We start from the raw sequence: 18710 nt of genomic DNA on the forward strand, positions 1-18710 counted from the left end.
TCAACTGTTCTTTTAAACTAGAGCCAGAGATCCTCTACATGCTCCTGCCCTGTGCTGAAAGTTTCAAGTTTCTAATTGAGGTGTGACACTACTGATTTTTTATGTAGTTTACTGAACATATAGATCTTTCTTCTTGTTTTAGTTGTTCATTGTGTTTTTGTAGTCATGGTTGCCACAACTGGATCATGGTCTCTGACACCTGTTTTGATGTGGACATCCACAAAGAGGTCAGATCTATTTGTTCCAATTACATCCAATATATTTCCATCATGAGTTCGTTCACAGTTATCTGTTCTGGGTAGTTTTCAGCGAAGGCATTTAGTTAAGTTTCACAGGATGCCTTATCACACACACACCACTAACAGAACTGTAATTTTCCAAATGAATTGTTGGATGATGAAAGTCTCCACCTATGACTGCAATATGATTGGGGAACTTATGTACAAGTGAACCGAGGTTTTCTCTGAAGTTTTATGTTACATTTTGAGATGAATCTGGTGAGCTATAGAAGGATCCAATTATCATTTTATGTCCTCACCTGATACTGAGTCTTGCCCAAACAATCTCACATCCAGCTCCAATTTCTATCTCAGTGGATTTGAATTTCTTTTCTACTATGAAAAGTACACCACTTCAATTTCCCATAAGTCTAGCATTTCAGTGTAACAGTAAATTTTCTCCAAAAATCTCACTGCTGTCATTAGTACTATGTGAACCTCACTGTTTCACCGGAGTGCTTCAAACTCTGTCACTTTGTTGCGATTGATTTGGCAGTTAACCACTAGGATTGTATTGCTCTCACCTGTGGGACACATTTCTTTGAATCTTACAATGATACTTCTGGGTTTCCCACAACTGTTGTTATCTGGATTGGAAGGAGAGTTGCCTAATCTGAAAAAAAAAAACACTGTGTACACTCCACAGTCCACACACTGTCAGCGCCCTGGCTAGCAGCCTCTAATGTTTAGTGCAACCTGAGCCATTTAGGGCACCCTACAGTTCTCAACCCTGTGGTTCAAGACCAGGAATTCACAGCCTAGTTTGTCACAGAACTTTTGACGTCTCTGGTTCAGTCCTTCCACTTGACTCAAAACCATTTTGCCACAATCAGTTCTGGGGATAATGTGAGCTTCATTGAAATTCCATGCACAAGGCTGGTTTTCCGAACCTACTCTACCAGTCACTGGAATGATCCAAGTATGAGCTCAGAGCCTGACAACAGGCATTATTTGTTCCAATGTTTGCTACAGTCTGCAGTTGGTTGCATCCTGGGCCCTCAGTGGTTGCTGGAATAGCCTCATCAACATGTTTAATGAGGCTCCCAGGCATACACACTGAGTGCAGCTGGTGTCCTTTCCTATCCCTTGCTGCCATTTCCCTAAGGGATACCATCATTCATCATTCATTTGAACTGATGATGATTAATTGGCCCCTACCCTTTTTCATTTGCCTCTTCTTGACACTAGACAAAACAGGGGAAGTGGGTCCTACTGGCTCAGTCTCAACTTGTAGATTAGGGGGATCATTATAACACCGTGAGGCCTCCCTGGTCCTTGTCCACACTGTACAGGATGCCTAGATCTACCACCGAAGCACCACTTGCAGTCAAATGGATGAGTAATGACAGATCCTGTACTTCTGCAGAGGAAACGAGATCTCCAGGAGAGGATAGTACTGGAGATTTTCCAACACACTGATCTGCAGCAGCTGCCAATCAGCCAATCATTTAACAGTAGTTGGGATGATTTTCAGCAGCTTACAAAATTCAACCAACTTATCCCATGTTCAAGAACAGCATTCATTGTGAGTCTGCTTTTGGATGCTGCAATGTATTACAGCAGAATGAACAAATAAATTTAAACTGAGCCTGCTGATTGTCTTTTATATCTGTTGAGCTGAGAAAGTATTAATTCCCTACAAGAAGTTAAGCAAATGCACAAATGATATTTCTATTAAAGTAATGGAAAATTCTGCAGCAAAAAATTACTAATTTTCTAAAACTTTTTGAGGTTAATTTATGATAAATGTAGATAATATATACTCCTCTGTAAGAGAAAACTAATTGTAACACAATATCTGCTACAATAACTAAATCACAAATGCCAATTTACTACAAACTGATTATGCATGGGACAATGGTAACTTCAAAAAAATGATCAAAAATGCACATTTATTTGCATTGATATACAAAGATATTCAGCGTGACCTGTTCTTTGGCAGTAACTGTGAATCGTAGATGCTGATTTGCTACAAAATAAGTTATCTAAGAACACTCGTACCAACAACTTATGAAAATATAGTTTTTTAAGCATCTGAAAATTCCCAAATACCCCATTTCTCATTCAATTATACAGTGAAATTACAGAAAGATTGTTTTGAATAAGGATAGGCCTACTGTTCTCAAAAATTTTAAAGGAGCACACACAAGTTTAGCCTACAGTATGGGTTTATTGTGGCAGTCACAAATGTTTAAAATTTCACAGTACATATGAGTGCTCATACAATCAGCAAAAGATTATGCAGAAGTGATGTGACCAGTACAATATGCAAATCTAAAATTTCAAATCAGCACGGTCTCACGAAAGGAAAATTCCCACTGGCTTGCCTAGGAAGAACACTGCAGCATGAGTTTGTCTCAGGCAAAGTCTAGAAAAATGTGCAGTTCCAGCAAAGCATGTCGTCTGCTTGTTACAACTAACAATGCAATCTTTGTTTGTATTCTATGCCCCCCCCCCCCCCCCCCCCAATTGGTACAACATCTATGTACAACATGTTATTAGAAATGCTCTCGATAGTTGGACTAAAGCCCTCTCAATTGGTGGTAGAACTTTTAACAACCTTTGATTTGCTGTTGACACCATGCTTTTAGCCAGCAGCTACAATGAACTTGCTGAGCTACTAGCAAAAGTAAATGATATTAATCCATCATGTTGTTGTTGTTGTAGTCTTCAGTCCAGAGACTGGTTTGACGCAGCTCTCCATGCTACTCCATCCTGTGCATGCTTCTTCATCTCCCAGTACCTACTGCAACCTACATCCTTCTGAATCTGCTTAGTGTATTCATCTCTTTAATCCATCATATATATCAGAATAGTCTCATAAAATCCAAAGTCATGGTAACTAATTGAGAAGCACACGTTCAAGGCACAGGTCAGTTAGTGGAACTGGAAGTTGTGCACTCTTTCATCTATTCTGGGTCAACCATCTGCAACACAGGAAGCTGTTAAAATGAAATGAGAAGACAGATCATGCTAGTGTGAGTGGATGTGAAGAAGCTCACCAAGGTCTGCCAGAACAAAGCAGTGATGGCAATAATGAACACCACATAGGTCCTGCATACTGAAACACTCATGTTTTCCATCCTCTTTTACAGTTATGAAACATGGACAAGCAGACTATTGGTGCATTTGAGGTTTGGTGCTGGTCCAGAATGTTGTGCATAAAATGAACTGAAAGAAGAGATGTGTCCATTATTGAGCAACTCAGTATCTCCAGGTTCCATTTTCCTCATCTCAACCAAAAATTCTCCAGTTCTTTGGCAATACTGTGAGAAGAAATGGAGAGAATCTAGAGAAAAAAATCATGGTAGGGAATATTGACAACAAGAGATCAAGCAGTGAGCAGGTGGCTAGGTCGGATCAAGAACATCTCAGTTCTACCTCCTCAGCAGGTTCTAAGAGAAACTGGTAACCATCTGGGATGGAGATGCTTGGTTCATGTTGGCATGGTGCCCAGCAATGAGCACAGTGTTGTTATTGACTGCCCTCTGGTCACTGGAAATAGTTCTAATTTCTCTTCCTTACTATGACACTAAGTGTCTTTTAAATACCTTTTACCTAATTACATTAATTATGAGTCACCTCTAAGAACTGTCATGAGGTCAATTATTATCTGCATTCATTACTTGCATGGACAGTAACCTAACCTTACTGGTCAGAAATATTATTTTGAACTTCAGCAATGGTGGAGCTTGTCAGTTTTTTGTGTTAGCAAAATCTTCTTCAGTATTTACTTATTTTCAGCTTGTATTTGCACAAAATAAAATATGTTGTTTTGTAATGCGAACTTATGATTGCAATTGGATTTGTCTTGATTCACAAAATTTTGCTAGTCAAAGGTAATCCCTATTCCATCATGATATAAACTGAGATTAGTGCTTACACAATGCAAATTTATGAGTTCAGTTTGATCTGTGCTAACTTTTGTGCTACTCCACGATCAACAGCTTTAAACAATTGTCCCCAAGACAGGCATTCATACCCCATCACGAGACATGAATTTTACCAGGTCATCTCATCTTTATAGAGAACAAACAAAGTCATTATGCATTAGGTCACTGAAAATCAGCAGTTCTTACGTGTTTTGATCCAACTACTAAAACTTTGTGCTAACTTGGTAGTGCCCCTCGCCCCCCCCCCCCCCCTCCCCCTCAACTTACCTTTTTAAACAGCTGGTGAGCCAGTGCACTGCTGATATCTTGAAGACTCTGGGTCAAGACACCCTGTCCTCATTCCCTCACAACCTCAACACCTTCTCTCCCATCTGCTTCACCTGGTTCTCTAGAACCCAGCATGCCACCACCCTGGACGTTGATGGTTCCAGACATACCTCTAGTCCAGCATTAAAACACATCAACAACTAACAATACCTGCATTTTACAGTTTCCATCCTTTCCTCACCAAAAAAATCCCTCCCATACAAAAAAATGGTTCAAATGGCTCTGAACACTATGGGACTTAACATCTGAGGTCATCAGTCCCCTAGAACTTACAACTTCTTGAACCTAAATAACCTAAGGACATCACACACATCCATGCCTGAGGCAGGATCCGAACCTGCGACCGTAGCGGTCGCGCGGTTCCAGACTGAAGCGCCTAGAACTGCTCGGCCACACCGGCCGGCCCTCCCATGCAGCCTGGCCACCCAGGCACTGCGTATCTGCAGTGAAAAGAACTCCCTTGCCGAATATGCTGAAGGTGTGACAAACGCCTTCACCAACAAGCACCATTCTCCAGTCCTAATCTGCAAACGCACCTCCTGTGCCATATCCCCACACCTCCCCAATCCTCCCATCACCCCCAAGACTCAGCTAAAAAGTAGTGGTCCCTTCGTCATCCAGTACCACCTCGGACTGGAACAACTCAACCACATTCTTCACTAGGCCAATGATTACCTATCAATCAGACCCTGAAATGAGGGAGACCCTGCCCTAGATCCTTCCCAAACCTCATGAAGTGGTGTTCCACCACCCAACCAGCCTCCGCAACATCCTAGTCCATCCCTCTGCCGCTCCCAATTCCAGCCCCTTGCCACAGAGATCATATTGATGCGGAAGGCCCAAGTACAAGACCTGCCAAATCCACCCACCCAGTACTTCCTATTCCAGTCCTGTCACAGGTTTATCCTACCCATTAGGGGCCAGGCCATTTGTGAAATCAGTCATGTCATTTACCGGCTCTGCTGCAATCATTGCACAGCTTTTTATATTGGTGTGACTATCAACCAGCCACTGCCGAACTGCGGCCAAGATTAAAGTAGACCATTCTGTCGTGAAACATGCAGCTGAACATAACACACTTGATTTCAATGACTTCTTCACTCTGGATCTTTCCCTCCACCACCAATTTTTGTGAACTGCACAGATGGGAGCTATCTTTACAACACATTCTCTGTTGCTGAAATTACCTTTGCCTCATCCTACAATAAACTACTGTCCCCACACCCTCCACCAAACAGTTTTTGCTCCCTGTCCTATAACCTCCTGCCAGTTGATGTTTCCTCATCCTCATTGTGCTTGCTCTCTGCCAATGCACTCACCAGCCTTTTCCCCTGTCTGCTTCTCTCACATTCCGCTACCCTCCACCTGTCCCAACAACCTTCCAGTGCTGTGAAAACATCGTTGTGCCACCGTCTATAGTAGTCCCTGCACGCTCCACCAGAGAGCACTCTTCTACTTCCCCACCCATACTCTACTATCCATCCCCCTTCCCTGCCCCACTACAGATTGCTGCTTTAGTTCAATGCAACAGTTGCAGTCCAGCAAAAGCGACTGAAGATGTGTGTGTGAGGTGTGCCTGCTTGTTTGAGTGTGCATATGTGTGTATATGTGTGTGTGTGTGTGTGTGTGTGTGTGTGTGTGTGTGTGTGTGTGTTTGTGTGTGAGTGTTTTCTTTTCTTTTTTGAAGAGGCTTTGACCAATAAGTTAGTGTGTAATAATCTTTTTGCTGTGCCTCCCTGCAGCTCAGTATGTGATGTGTATGGTGAGTAGCAGTCTATCTTTTTCATAGTGGCTGAAGTAAAGTAACACCTATTTATAAAAATGGATATTAGAAAATGGCCGTAAGTCATAGACCCATCACCTTCCTTTCCATGTTATCAAAAATGTTTGAGAAGACAGTGAACAACATAATATTGAACTTCCTAAGAATAACCTACTAACATCTACTCAGTTTGATTTCCTTAAAGGCTTCTCTACTGATAATGTGATATATGATCTCCTGGATTCAGTTTTGTTACAAAAAATTATGTGAGAAGATTCAGACCAAATTTGGAAGGGGAAATAAAAATGGCTTATAGCTACCAGAAACAGAGATCAATGTGCACACGTTGGATGAAACTCCGTGTGCGAAGTTCTTGATTATCCATGTAAATAACAAATTAAAGTGGCAGCAGCACATGGATAAGTTACCTTAGAAGATCAGTTCTGCTTGATTTGTACTGAGAAATCTTCACATAGGATAAACTTCTGGGGCAATGGAGCTATGGTTAAAAAAGTATTTAGTGTACAGAAATATGTGGTTAGAATATTGTATAAAGTTGTTAACGGAACATCTTGTAGAAACTTCATCAGTGATCTAGTGATTCTGGTAGTCGCAGATGATGAAAATAGTGAATTTATGGTGAACTATGCAGTTCACAACCACAATAGAAGAAGTATAAATAATTTTGCTGCCTATCAAGCCATGAGAATGATGTTTTCTGTTCTGCTGCAACATGAAAGTAAAATAATACCTCATAGACCACTCCCTGTACAAGTTATCAGGATACTTTGACTCAGGGATGTAAATTCTGCAAAACTCTTAATGTTTATATTAGGCATGCTGCTACTCAGTAAATGTGAAAAAGAAATTAGTATAGTTGTAAGTGACGACAAGAATGCCGTCATGTTTACACATCATGTATTGTTGGTGAACTTTTCACTCTACTGCCTTCAGATGCAAATCTTGAGGTGTATGATTTTTTGTAACTTAGTTACACTGAAGTATTTATAGACTCTTTCAGTCCCATACTGCTACCAACAGAATCCATACAGTGCATTGGAGGCACTGAGCACGTACTGATCGTGAAGTCGTACTTGGCCCCTGAGCGGAGGAAGCAGAATATTGTTATCAGATTGTAGCATATTGCCTGCTGAGACATGCCCTGTCTCCTTCTCTCAGAACATCCAGCTTATAGTTTATAAAAGAAAGAAACATGTAATGGATTATTGCATTGCAGATGTGACACAAAAGTTGACAATGAGTCACTAGAAGGACCATGTACATCCTCTTTGCTCATTTCTGTAAATAATATTTACAATCACTACTCACAGTGCCGTACGTGAATCGATGCTATATTCACAATGGTTACTTACTATTATAATGCACAGTTCTGTTACATAGCTAAGGTTGGCAACAAGCAAAAGCTCCAGAACAGCTTGAAGTCAGCTGACTTCCAACGATCACAGAGGGGCCATGTAAAAGTGTGCAATGTACAATGTTGACATTATTACATATCTATTATTGGTCTGAACTACTCAGTATATGTAATACGCCATACATAAAACAAAGCAGAACAGTTGTGCCAATACAATTCTAACAGTACAGGTGTTACTGCCACACTTTCATTCTTATGTCAGTTTGTTAGTTCTGTCTACTGTAAGTCATTTCTCCAATTAATCATAATGATGTGGAACAAATAATTTTAATTTCACAGTACACATTCATACTTAAATGTGGCTATATGTTGATCATCTGCAAATTCTGTCTCTCTCTCTCTCTCTCTCTCTCTCTCTCTCTCTCTCTCTCTCTCTTCTTCCCCTGTATGTTTGCTTTTGTGAGTTCATAATGCATATCCATCACCTTTCACACATTACAAAATTATTAAGTCTTCTACCAAAAAGAAGGATTTGTCAAGGAGAAACGTTTTCAGTTTGTTTTCAGATTTAACTTCTGTATTTATCAGACTTTTTATACATTGGGTAAGTGGTCAAAGATTTTGGTGGCACATTTATTCCAGTGGTTTTCAAATTATGCAACCAACAAATTGAGTACTGACTGTAACTGTTCATTAAATACTCTCTATTTGTCCCTTGCATCCCCAGTTTAATATGTCACAGTAATGAGTATGCCAATAACATGAAAACAAATGTGGGCAGAATACACACAATTGTTCTAAACTTGTTATAGGAGTGGCACATGCAATTGTATTGTGTCTGCAACAGTATTGAGCATGGTTAAGCCTGTCTCCTATTCCTTAGCATTTTATTCATAATGTTTCACATATGGTGTAACACACACACCTCATATTGATTCTCTTAATTCATAATTGCCATCTGTTGTAGACCACAGATTTAGCTAAAAAGTTCCCAAACTGTTCAGTATCCAGATTTCAGACAAGTGAGTGTCTAGTGTTGTAACTGAAAATGAGAGGTATCCCAAGGAGGTTGAAGATTATTCTGTGCAGGATTTCAGGAATAACTTCAGTATATCAACTGCCATGTTATTGCTAACAATAATTTTCTGTCATCAATTACACACATTGCTGGAAAGTCTCCATTTTGCGTCCTATCATAGCTGACACTTCCAGGCTGAGAATAATGAACACTGGTGAATACAAAGCCTCTGGTTTACTGTATCACTGGATACAGACAACAGTTCCTTCAGTCTTAATAGTGCATATTGTTGAGTACTTTGCTAACATTGGATCCAGTATTTCATCTCAGTGTAAAATTATTTCTGTGAATATATCTCAGTGAGTTTTTGAATTGTGTTTCACATGAATAATCGTTATAAATAATGTATTTCTAAGCCTAGAGGCTCAGATTCAAGTGTTATGGGTTATAGCCTGCTTGCTTTTTGATAATGGCTTGAAGGTGAATGTTGGTTAAAAAAATTTTAAAATGTGTCGACAACCACTATCTAGTGTGATAAATTTCAGGTAACCCTTTTCTCTCTCTCTCTCTCTCTCTCTCTCTCTCTCTCTCTCTCTCTCTCTCTCTCTCTATCTATCTGTCTGTCTGTCTGTCTGTCTGTCTATCTCTGTGACACCCACCTCCTTTCCCACCACTGACATGGCTGACATGCACCAATTCAGGGCACAAGTCTGTTACAAAATAATGCTATCACTTTTATCATTCGGTTAAGTAACTCTCACGGTAGCTGGGCTTCAACACAGTAGCTGTCACATCTGCTGCGGCAGAAAAATGGTAACCTTACCTTTTATTTATGAAAGTTAGTACCATTAGGTATTCAGTGCAATGAAAGAGATATATTGAAGGAAAATACGTGGTGATCAATGAGGATAAAGATCCATTCAGCACGTATGTTGGTTTGTTATTGTAAATTACAGAGATTATTTTTACTTGATGGGGGCTAAATGCTGATAACTTTTTTCCATTTGTGTACATAATTTCCATGTGATGCCTTTGATCAGCTCCTAATGTAATACTTTTGCTGCATTTACTCTTGTGCTATATGAACACTTTTGTAAAGAACATTTGCATATAATTGTAATACATCTTTATTCTTTAGACTGTACTACCAAAGTTTTGGGAAGAATTGCATTTGGAGGATCATGCTTTGTGGTCTGCATATTACCACAGTATCGAGTGTGAAACAAACTTACCTTCTAAAGTAGTGAAGAAAATTTCACCTTTCCAGCGAGTCCTTGTTATGCAAGCTCTGCGCCCAGACAGATTACTTTCAGCAATGTCTCTATTTACATTACAAGTCTTAGGTGAGTACTAAGTATCAAGAATATTTAGGAGCAGGATAAATGCTGTTCTATTTTGTGTCCAAATTTGTCATTATTTTTTGCCACACTCAGTTTTATTTTTTTGCCAGATTTGCTGCTATTTTTGCAAATTAGTTAATACCTTTGCCCAATTTCTTGTTATTTATTTGCCAAATTCTGTGTGCTTTTTTTTCAAATTTGGTGTATTTTTACCAAGTTTGAGGCCTTTTTTGCCACAGTTCCTATCATTTTCTGCCAAATTTGGTACTGTTTTTGCCAAATATAGTGTAATTTTTTGCCAAATTCAGTGATTAAATTGCCAAATTTGAATTTCTCAATATCTGGTATTATTTTTTGCCAAATTTGGCATTATTTTTTACCAAATATTGTGTTTATTTCTGTCAAATTGTGTGTTTTTTTTACCAAATTTGATGTATTTTTTGTCAAATTTGATGTCATTTTGCCACATACATTTTTTTTGCCAAACTTGGTGACTTTTATTTGCCAATTTCCATGTTTTTCTTAAAATATTCTGTGTTATTTTTTGTGAAATTCAGTGCTACTTTTTGCCAAGTTTGGTGTAATTTTTTTGGCTAACTCAGTGTTACTTTTTTGGTTAATTTCTCTCTTACTTTTTTGCCAACTTGGTGCTTTTTTCTAAATTTACTGGTATTTTTTGTCCAATTCAACATTATTATCTACCAAATTCAGTGTTGTTTAGTTTTGCAAATTCAGTGTTGTCAATTTTGCCAAACACAGTTTTTTTGTCAAGTTTGATGTTGTTTGTGCCAAATTCAGTGGTTTGTTTTGCATAATACCGTGTTATTTTTGCTGGTTGTGGTGCTATTTTATTTTCATTATCGCATCAAAATCTGTTATGCGGGAAATCAGCAGCCAGTATAAGATTATACACAAATGTCAGCCTTGAGGAGATCAGAAGTGAATGTACAGTTTTACTTTTCAGTTACTGTTGGTTACAAATATGAGAAATTTTCTGTCCCCAAATTTATAACATTTTTATATGACAAAATTAAAAATTTCACGATATCTCAACAAAATTGCCAAATTCCTGTTATTTTGCCAAAAACTGCTAATTTTGCATCATTTTTTGTGTAATCTACTCTGTGAAATTTTCCTGCCCGTAAGGCTATTACGTTGTTGCGTTACATGTATTGCTAAATATTTTTCTCTTTAGCTCAAAAGAAGAATTGTGAACAGTCATTGATGTGTATTTACTAACTGTTATGATTTTATTATGTAATTTAATTGTTAGTAACATTAGCTAATGAGACACAGTTGATTCCTTATAATGAAATGATTTTTACTGTGAATGAGCAGCTATGCTTTCTGAGAAAAGCTTATGATCAGAGTTACAAACTTTTATATAATGGACTAAATGATTTCCTTGGATTCGTGTGTTGGACCAGTGTACAAGACATACTATTTGAGCTACCCCAAAAGCAATTCCCAACTATATAGTTTATACAAAATATGTATGTATGCATGCTATTTTTGGGGTATTCATGTCAGTAATGCTGGATAAAAGTCGCCCAAATTGTCTAAATCAGTCTGTATTTGTAGCCACATATAACCCCAAGAATTTAATAGAGCCCATTTGTGCTGAGTCTTCAGTTTGTGACCTATTTTAATTTCATGATATTCTGACTATTTTGTCTTGAACTGTACCATATGGATTTGCAAGATTTCAGGATCAAGCTATTTCCTAGGAATCTACGTTTCTGTGCTATTAACTGCTTCACAATTTTCAATCAATATAGATGTATTACCTGAAAACAAAACTGACAGATGGGAAATATATTTACTTAGAACAAAAATCAGATACAAACTAAAATGAAATGTTGAGAATCACCTGGCATTATTGTTGTCCATTTAGAACAATTATATTCATTGCACTTGTATATATAATTACTCTTTGTCTTCTGTATATTGCTGTGATGTAAGCCACAGTAAAAAACTGTCCTAAACCCATGCCTTTATGCTTCTTCTTTGCTGGAAACAAAAGTGATATTTTTAAACAATCTTATATTTCTGTATACTTTCCACGGCGCAGTAATGAGAGAGGTAGAGCAACAGGATCTTTTTTAATACTTCTTATTAATAAAGAGAAAGTTAATTGCTTGAAAAGATAATCTGCTACATTTACTTGTTATTCCAGATCAATTGTAGGGAGTATTATGCTATTTGACCTAGATTTACAGTGTTGTCCTGTTCCTACATAATTATGTGGAAACCAAAACTCCCCATGATCACAGATATTTGTTTTATTCTATGGCCTGTTTCAGTCACTATGGCTCTAAAAAATAATTTGCCTATTTATGAGTAAGACTGTTATGAAAAGTTAACAAAATTAATAGTAGTAGCATTGATTCAAATATCTGAGAAGCATCTAATAAACAACATACCTTTCTCCTTGAAGTTAATAAAAGAGGTACATAAAATTTATAGCCATGATTGGCAGTTGCATGTAGTATAAAAATGTGATAAAATTGTAATAAACAGTCATGACCCATAGTGTAGGCCCATCGTGAGCACACTATGCTTACAGCAGTAATAGAAAGAGTGGAGCGGCCTCAGCTGCTAGATGATGCTGACCATTAGCACTGTTTACAAAGGTTTCTTACAAAGCCAGAGTCATAATGTTTAACATCCTACAAGACTCAAAATAGTACGAGTTAAAAATGTAACTAAAAAAAGAGTTAGAGCTTAAACATCCACTCACAGTAAAATGTTAGATAAATTGTAATGGCTTGCTCCCAAATAGACCTCTGCAATGTATGATATGTAGGACATAATGAAGTTGATTGAAAGCAGCATCTTCAAACACAAAAAAGCCCCAGGCACAATGGGCTCACAAAATTAGAGCCAAGAAAGCATGGTTGACACAGGGCCAGGGCCAAAAAACAAATGGATGGAGTTAGAATATCAGGACATTCAAGAACCACAACAGCCTGTCATACAAGAAATATAGGTATTCAGTGTAAATTCCTTTTGTTCATTCAGCAGTTTTGTGGGATCATGTTTCTTATTCCTGTAGATCTCCATTTCTTCCAAAAGGTTCAATAGATGACCCTTCAGCACAAGTTCTTTTTTTTGTTGTAGTATACATGTGTACAGTCATGCGTTGTTCAAATGCATTTATGTTCTCCAGACATGTATGTTCCCTAAATCTAATAGTAAATTTTCTGTCTGTCTGTCTGTTAGATATAAAATTTCTTACTGTCATCAGAATGAGTTTGACGATGCCCAAATTGAGGAATTTATTATGTTTGCTACCTATCTTGTGTCTAAGCCACAGTGTCAGAGTATTATTTATTTCAAAGCTGCATATGATGGTTGTGTTCTTCAGTTGCTTCATTAGCTGATGAGAAACTTGCCCATAATATGTCACATGGACAAAATTTTGTTACTTTTTATTGCTTTCTGTTTGTTTGTGTATTTGTGTTCTTCTTTATCTTATTATGTGGTCTCATGTCAGAGCTCACTATGTATCCATTCCCATGGCTGTTTGTTTTGATATATTTAGTTACTTTGGCATGAATAATGTTATTGGCACATGTAGGTTTTGTATAAATGCTGAACATAATGTCTATTTTCATGATCATCAGGTCTAAATAGTTAATAGAGTTATTTTTATCTGTTTCAATGTTAAAGTTGTTAATTTATCATAGTGCTCTTCTCATAAATATAAGCACACTGTTTTAAATCAACCTGATGATAGTTGTAATGATCAAAACTGGTCATTGAATAAAACAAATATTTGCAGTCACAGAAAATGAGAAGGACAAGGTAGAGGCAAGGGATAGGGAAGAGAAAGGGGTTTGGGTGGCAAAGGTGTGGAGAGGGAAGGACAGGGGGGGGAAAGGAATAGAAATATGATGAATTCACAACATTGGTACAGACAGGAGAAATGATAAGTTGTTCATAATAAAAAGGGAGACAGTAGACAAGACAGAATATACTAGTATTATCTATTCTTTATTACAGTTACATATGTTTCTCTCCCAGATCTATTGCTGTTCAGCTGTTTCTTTCCTTACTTACATGAATCACCTCTTGCTCACTAATTTAGTGGGCATGTACATATTTTTTACACTGCTCTAAGTACTGGCTTCATTAACTGCTCATCCAATATTTTTCTTTCCAGATAGCTAATAGCCATCAGTTTCCTAGTATTTCCTTTAAATATTTCACAACACTATTGCTCCACCCAGCTTCCATATGTCATTTTAGAATATTTTGCCTGATTTTCCTGCACAAAAGCAGTCGACAAATGTCATATTTCTTGCACATGACTGACTCATAGACCCTATGTGATCTTTTCTTTCCCATTACTGTCATTGGGATTAATTATCATTTTTAATATCTTCAGAGTAGCATGTCCCTGAAGTAGTTTTTCACACTCTTGCTTTTGGTTATCTCATATAAATGTTTGTTTCCCATCTTTGTCTCCAGTATTTACCTTCCTATTTTATTTTCAGTTCTTTCTCTATTGATTATCCCATTGCTATTCACCATATAGTGGAGATGCTGAGTTGCAGATAGGCACAACAAAAAGACTGCCAGAAATTGATCTTTCAACCGACAAGGCCTTCGTCCGAAATAGACAACACACACACACACACACACACACACACACACACACACACACACACACACACACACAATGCAAACCAACTCACACACATGTGACCACAGTCTCTGGCCAGGCAGCGAGCAGTGGCGCATGATCGGAGAAGCAACTGGATGGCAGAGGAAAGGAGGAGGCTGGAGTGGGGAAAGGGAGAGATACCAGGGTAGTGGTGGGGTATGATAAAGTACAGCTTGTGGGAGCATACAGGGATGAGGTGGAGAGACAGTAGCGCAGTTAGATGCAGTTGGGAGGTTAGGCAGAGGGCGGAGTGGGGGGCAGGGGTTAGCAGAAAAGGGGAGAATTAAAAAGACTGTGGGTGCATTAGTGGAATAGAGGACTGTGCAGTGATGGAAAGGGAGCAGGGAAAAGGCTACATGGGTACGGACAATGAATAATGAAGGTTGAGAACAGGAAGATTATGGGAATGTAGATTGTATTGTTGGGCAGCATGCTCAGCAATAGTATGGCCCAGCTGTTTCTTGGCCACAGTTTGTTAGTGATCTCTCATGCAAACAGACAAATTGTTGTTTGTCATGCCCATGTCGAATGCAGCACAGTGGTGGCAGCTTAGCTTGTAGATCACATCACTGGTAGCCCTGACTTTGATGGGACAGGACTTGCATCTAGGTCTAGTACAGAGACATGAGCCATGAGGCAAGGCATTGGGAGCAGGGGTTGTGTAGAGATGGATGAGGATATTGTTTAGTTTCAGTGTGTGGCGGAATACCACTGTGGGAGGGGTTGGAAAGATAGTGGATAGGATATTTCTCATTTGAGGGTGTAGGGGAATGCTCCTCTGTGGCCAGATGGTGTGACTCTGGGAGGTGGCAGGTGACTGGAGAGATAAGGCATGGGAGATCTGATTTTGTACAAGATTGGGAGGGTAATTACAGTCTGTGAAGGCGTGAGTGAGACCATTGGTATATTTTGAGACGGACCACTTGCCACTACAGATGTAACAGCCAGGGGTGGTGAGGCAGGATTTGAGAGCCTTCTTAGTGTGGAATGGGTGACAGCTGTCGAAGTAGAAGAATTGCTGGTGGTTATTAGGTTTGATATCAATGGAAGTACTGTTGTAGCCCTCTCTGAGGTGGAGGTCAACATCAAGGAAGGTGGCTTGTTGGGTTGAGTAAGAGCAGGTGAAGTGAATGGTGCAGAAAGCGTAGAGGTTCTGGAGGAATGTGGATAAGGTGTCCTCACCCTCTATCCAGATTATGAAGATGTCATCAGTGAACTAGGTAAGGGATTTGAGATTATGAGTTTTAGGAAGGCTTCCTCTAGGTGTCCCATGAATAGGTTGGCATAAGATGGTGACATTTGGGTGCCTATAGCCATACCTCAGATTTGTTTGTAGTTAATGCCTTCAAAGTAGAAGTAATTGTGGGTGAGGATATAAATGTTCATGGTGACTAGGAAGGATGTTTTAGGTTTGGAATCCTATGGGCATTGGGAAAGGTAGTGTCAGTAACAGTAAGGCCACGAGCATTAGGGATGTTAGTGTAAAGGGAGATGGCATCAGTGGTAACGGGCAGGGCACCAAGTGGTGAAGGAACAGGAACGGTGAAGGAACAGGAACTGTGGAGAGTCGGTGGAGGAAATCGTTGGTATCTTTTACGTAGGAGAGTCGGTTGGCTACCCTCAGTGGCCAGAGACTGTGTTTGTGTGTGTTTGTGTGTGTGTGTGTTTTAGTTACCTGTTTCCGATGAAGGCTTTGTTGGCCAAAAGCCCACTTTCTGACAGTCTTTTTGTTGTGCCTGTCTGAAACTCAGCATCTCTTTCCCATGGTAAGTAACAAGTATTCTCTTCATAATATTGTTACATTGAATCCTGGATTTTCCATTGTTTGATTATCTCACTGCACATTCACCCAAGTTTGTTTATATTCTCCTTCCCGTCATATAATTATTTCCAGTTCCTAACCTAATATTTGATCTTTGCTTTATTTACTTTTTCATTTTAAGAAACTGTCCATAGTTTAAATTAGTTTCTTGCTTTTCCATGGATCACAGTGGCAACAACTTGCCATGGTGTGGAACACATCAGGAAGCTAACACATAAAATTGTTCTGCAAAAAAAATCTTAAGTGTAACCGAACCACATACATGCTATCTTCTCAGTAATTCACTGGTGTAGTAGAAGCAGTTGTCAAGTAGAAATGATTAAATGATTTCAGTTTATTTCCAAAGCTTTCATTCTTTACAAGCACCTATAATTCACAAGGGGGGGGGGGGGGGGAGGGGGGGGTTAAATCTTTTTGTAACTGTGTACTTTGCTCCTTTTTTGTGCAAAAGTAATGTTCAGTTATGGATCTTGGATATTATCATCATTCCTGGTGTTATATTTATGGATGCTACTATTATTTGTGAACTGTATTTGAATTGTCGCATCAAACTTCACAGGAGAACAAATGTGTTGTGAGTCAATTTTTATGGAAACAGCAGTTTGACAGGTACACTTTATTCCTTTCTTTGCTACTAGTTTTGGAGTTACAGTCCCATTCTGAAATTCTCATGGGTAAAAATAAGACACATCAAGTGAGCTTCAGCATAAAGATTGAAAGCATTATACTGCCATTAAATGGATCCCTGTGAGGCATAAAATGAAGTTTGATTACAGATACCTGTGTAATCTGCTAAGCAATTAGCTGTATTTTATCATAGAAGTAAAACAGGTATGACACACTTGAAAGAAAAATTACAATAAACAATACAATCTAAATAAAATATGTAATAAACATACTGTATGGTGTTCAGAGCAGAACGTCATTTCATGGCTATATATTTGATGTAAAAATCATAGAATGCATCTTACATCCAAGCTTAATATAAAATATGGAGGTGATAGTATGGAAAACTGAGTGCTTAGCACAGTAGGAGATGTAATGTTTGGTCATATAATGCACCATCAATGAGGCTTTTATGTATGTGAAACATTGAAATATGTACTGAGATTTGACAGTACCATATGAGTCTTTGGATCATGCAGAATGAAGGAAGAGAACACTTCAGATTTGGGTTAATATAAATGGTATCCAGATGCACACGCTAAAGCAGATATGGGTAGTGCATAAGGACTCTTAGTGAATAAGGTCACTTTGTGCAACAGTGTGAAATAGTTGTAACAAAAATATTAAACTGTGTCACAGACCAATTAATGCATGTTCTTAATCAGGTAGAGTAATGTACAGGTAAAATAAGTCATTATTGCTTTGATATGAATTTCGAGATGTTTTTAAGATAAAGAACAAGTTGTGGAATCAGTGTTAATAGTGTATAAATATTGGTAACCTTTTTCATTCACTTTTGTATTATAATTCAATTACTATAAATCATTGTTTACCATAGCACAAATTAACTGTGTAAACCATTAATTTTGGAAAAGCTTAACATGTATGTATCTTTGCAAGTCAGGACAAAATATTCTTTCAGAAATCACCAACTAAAAATCTGTAATTAAACTCATAATTAATGTTCCTGTAACATTCTGTAGAGAAATTCAGTGCAATGTCCACATATTACAAAAACTAGTGAATATTCATTCAAACTGGAGACGTAACCTGATTCAGAAAGACAGTTTGTATCATAAATAATGTTAGAAGAATGATTCATTAATTTTTTGTAACACGATTTAAAGATTTTGTGATGTACATAATTATTCCACATTTTAGCCTTCAAATGTTGTAAAAAGTCATTTTGAACATTTGAATTGTAATTTGATGTTGAAGAAATGTTACCAGCTCAAAATTGTTTCATGAAATCACATAATTAATTAAATTACATAAAGATATTCGAGAATGTTCTGGACTGAATAATAAGAATTTAATTGTTAACTGTATGTATGTTTCAAAATTGCACTTGTAAAAGATCATTAATTTCAGAAATATGCATTACCATTGTACTTGTTTTAATTTCTACTAAAATTCTGTAATATCAGTTTTGCTGGAATTAACTTATTGCCATTGTAACATCAAACATGAAATAACATAATAATGTCAAAGAACATAATTGTTAAAAGGTGTATAAATACACCCTGTTCAAAGCCTTGGAGAGAACGCGATTGGAATACT

General features: G+C 38.0%; 1 protein-coding gene across 1 annotated transcript in view; it reads left to right on the plus strand.

Moving 5' to 3' along the window:
- The window catches only part of LOC124777773 (cytoplasmic dynein 2 heavy chain 1), an 829086-nt gene that overhangs the window by 714672 nt on the left and 95704 nt on the right, over positions 1-18710 (plus strand). The window contains exon 62 of the mRNA XM_047253283.1: positions 9792-9996. Within this exon, the coding sequence (XP_047109239.1) occupies positions 9792-9996 (205 nt within the window). The remainder of the gene's footprint in view (positions 1-9791; positions 9997-18710) is intronic.

The sequence above is a fragment of the Schistocerca piceifrons genome, chromosome 2 (genome assembly GCF_021461385.2).
Source record: "Schistocerca piceifrons isolate TAMUIC-IGC-003096 chromosome 2, iqSchPice1.1, whole genome shotgun sequence".
NCBI classification, from domain to species: Eukaryota; Metazoa; Arthropoda; class Insecta; order Orthoptera; family Acrididae; genus Schistocerca; species Schistocerca piceifrons.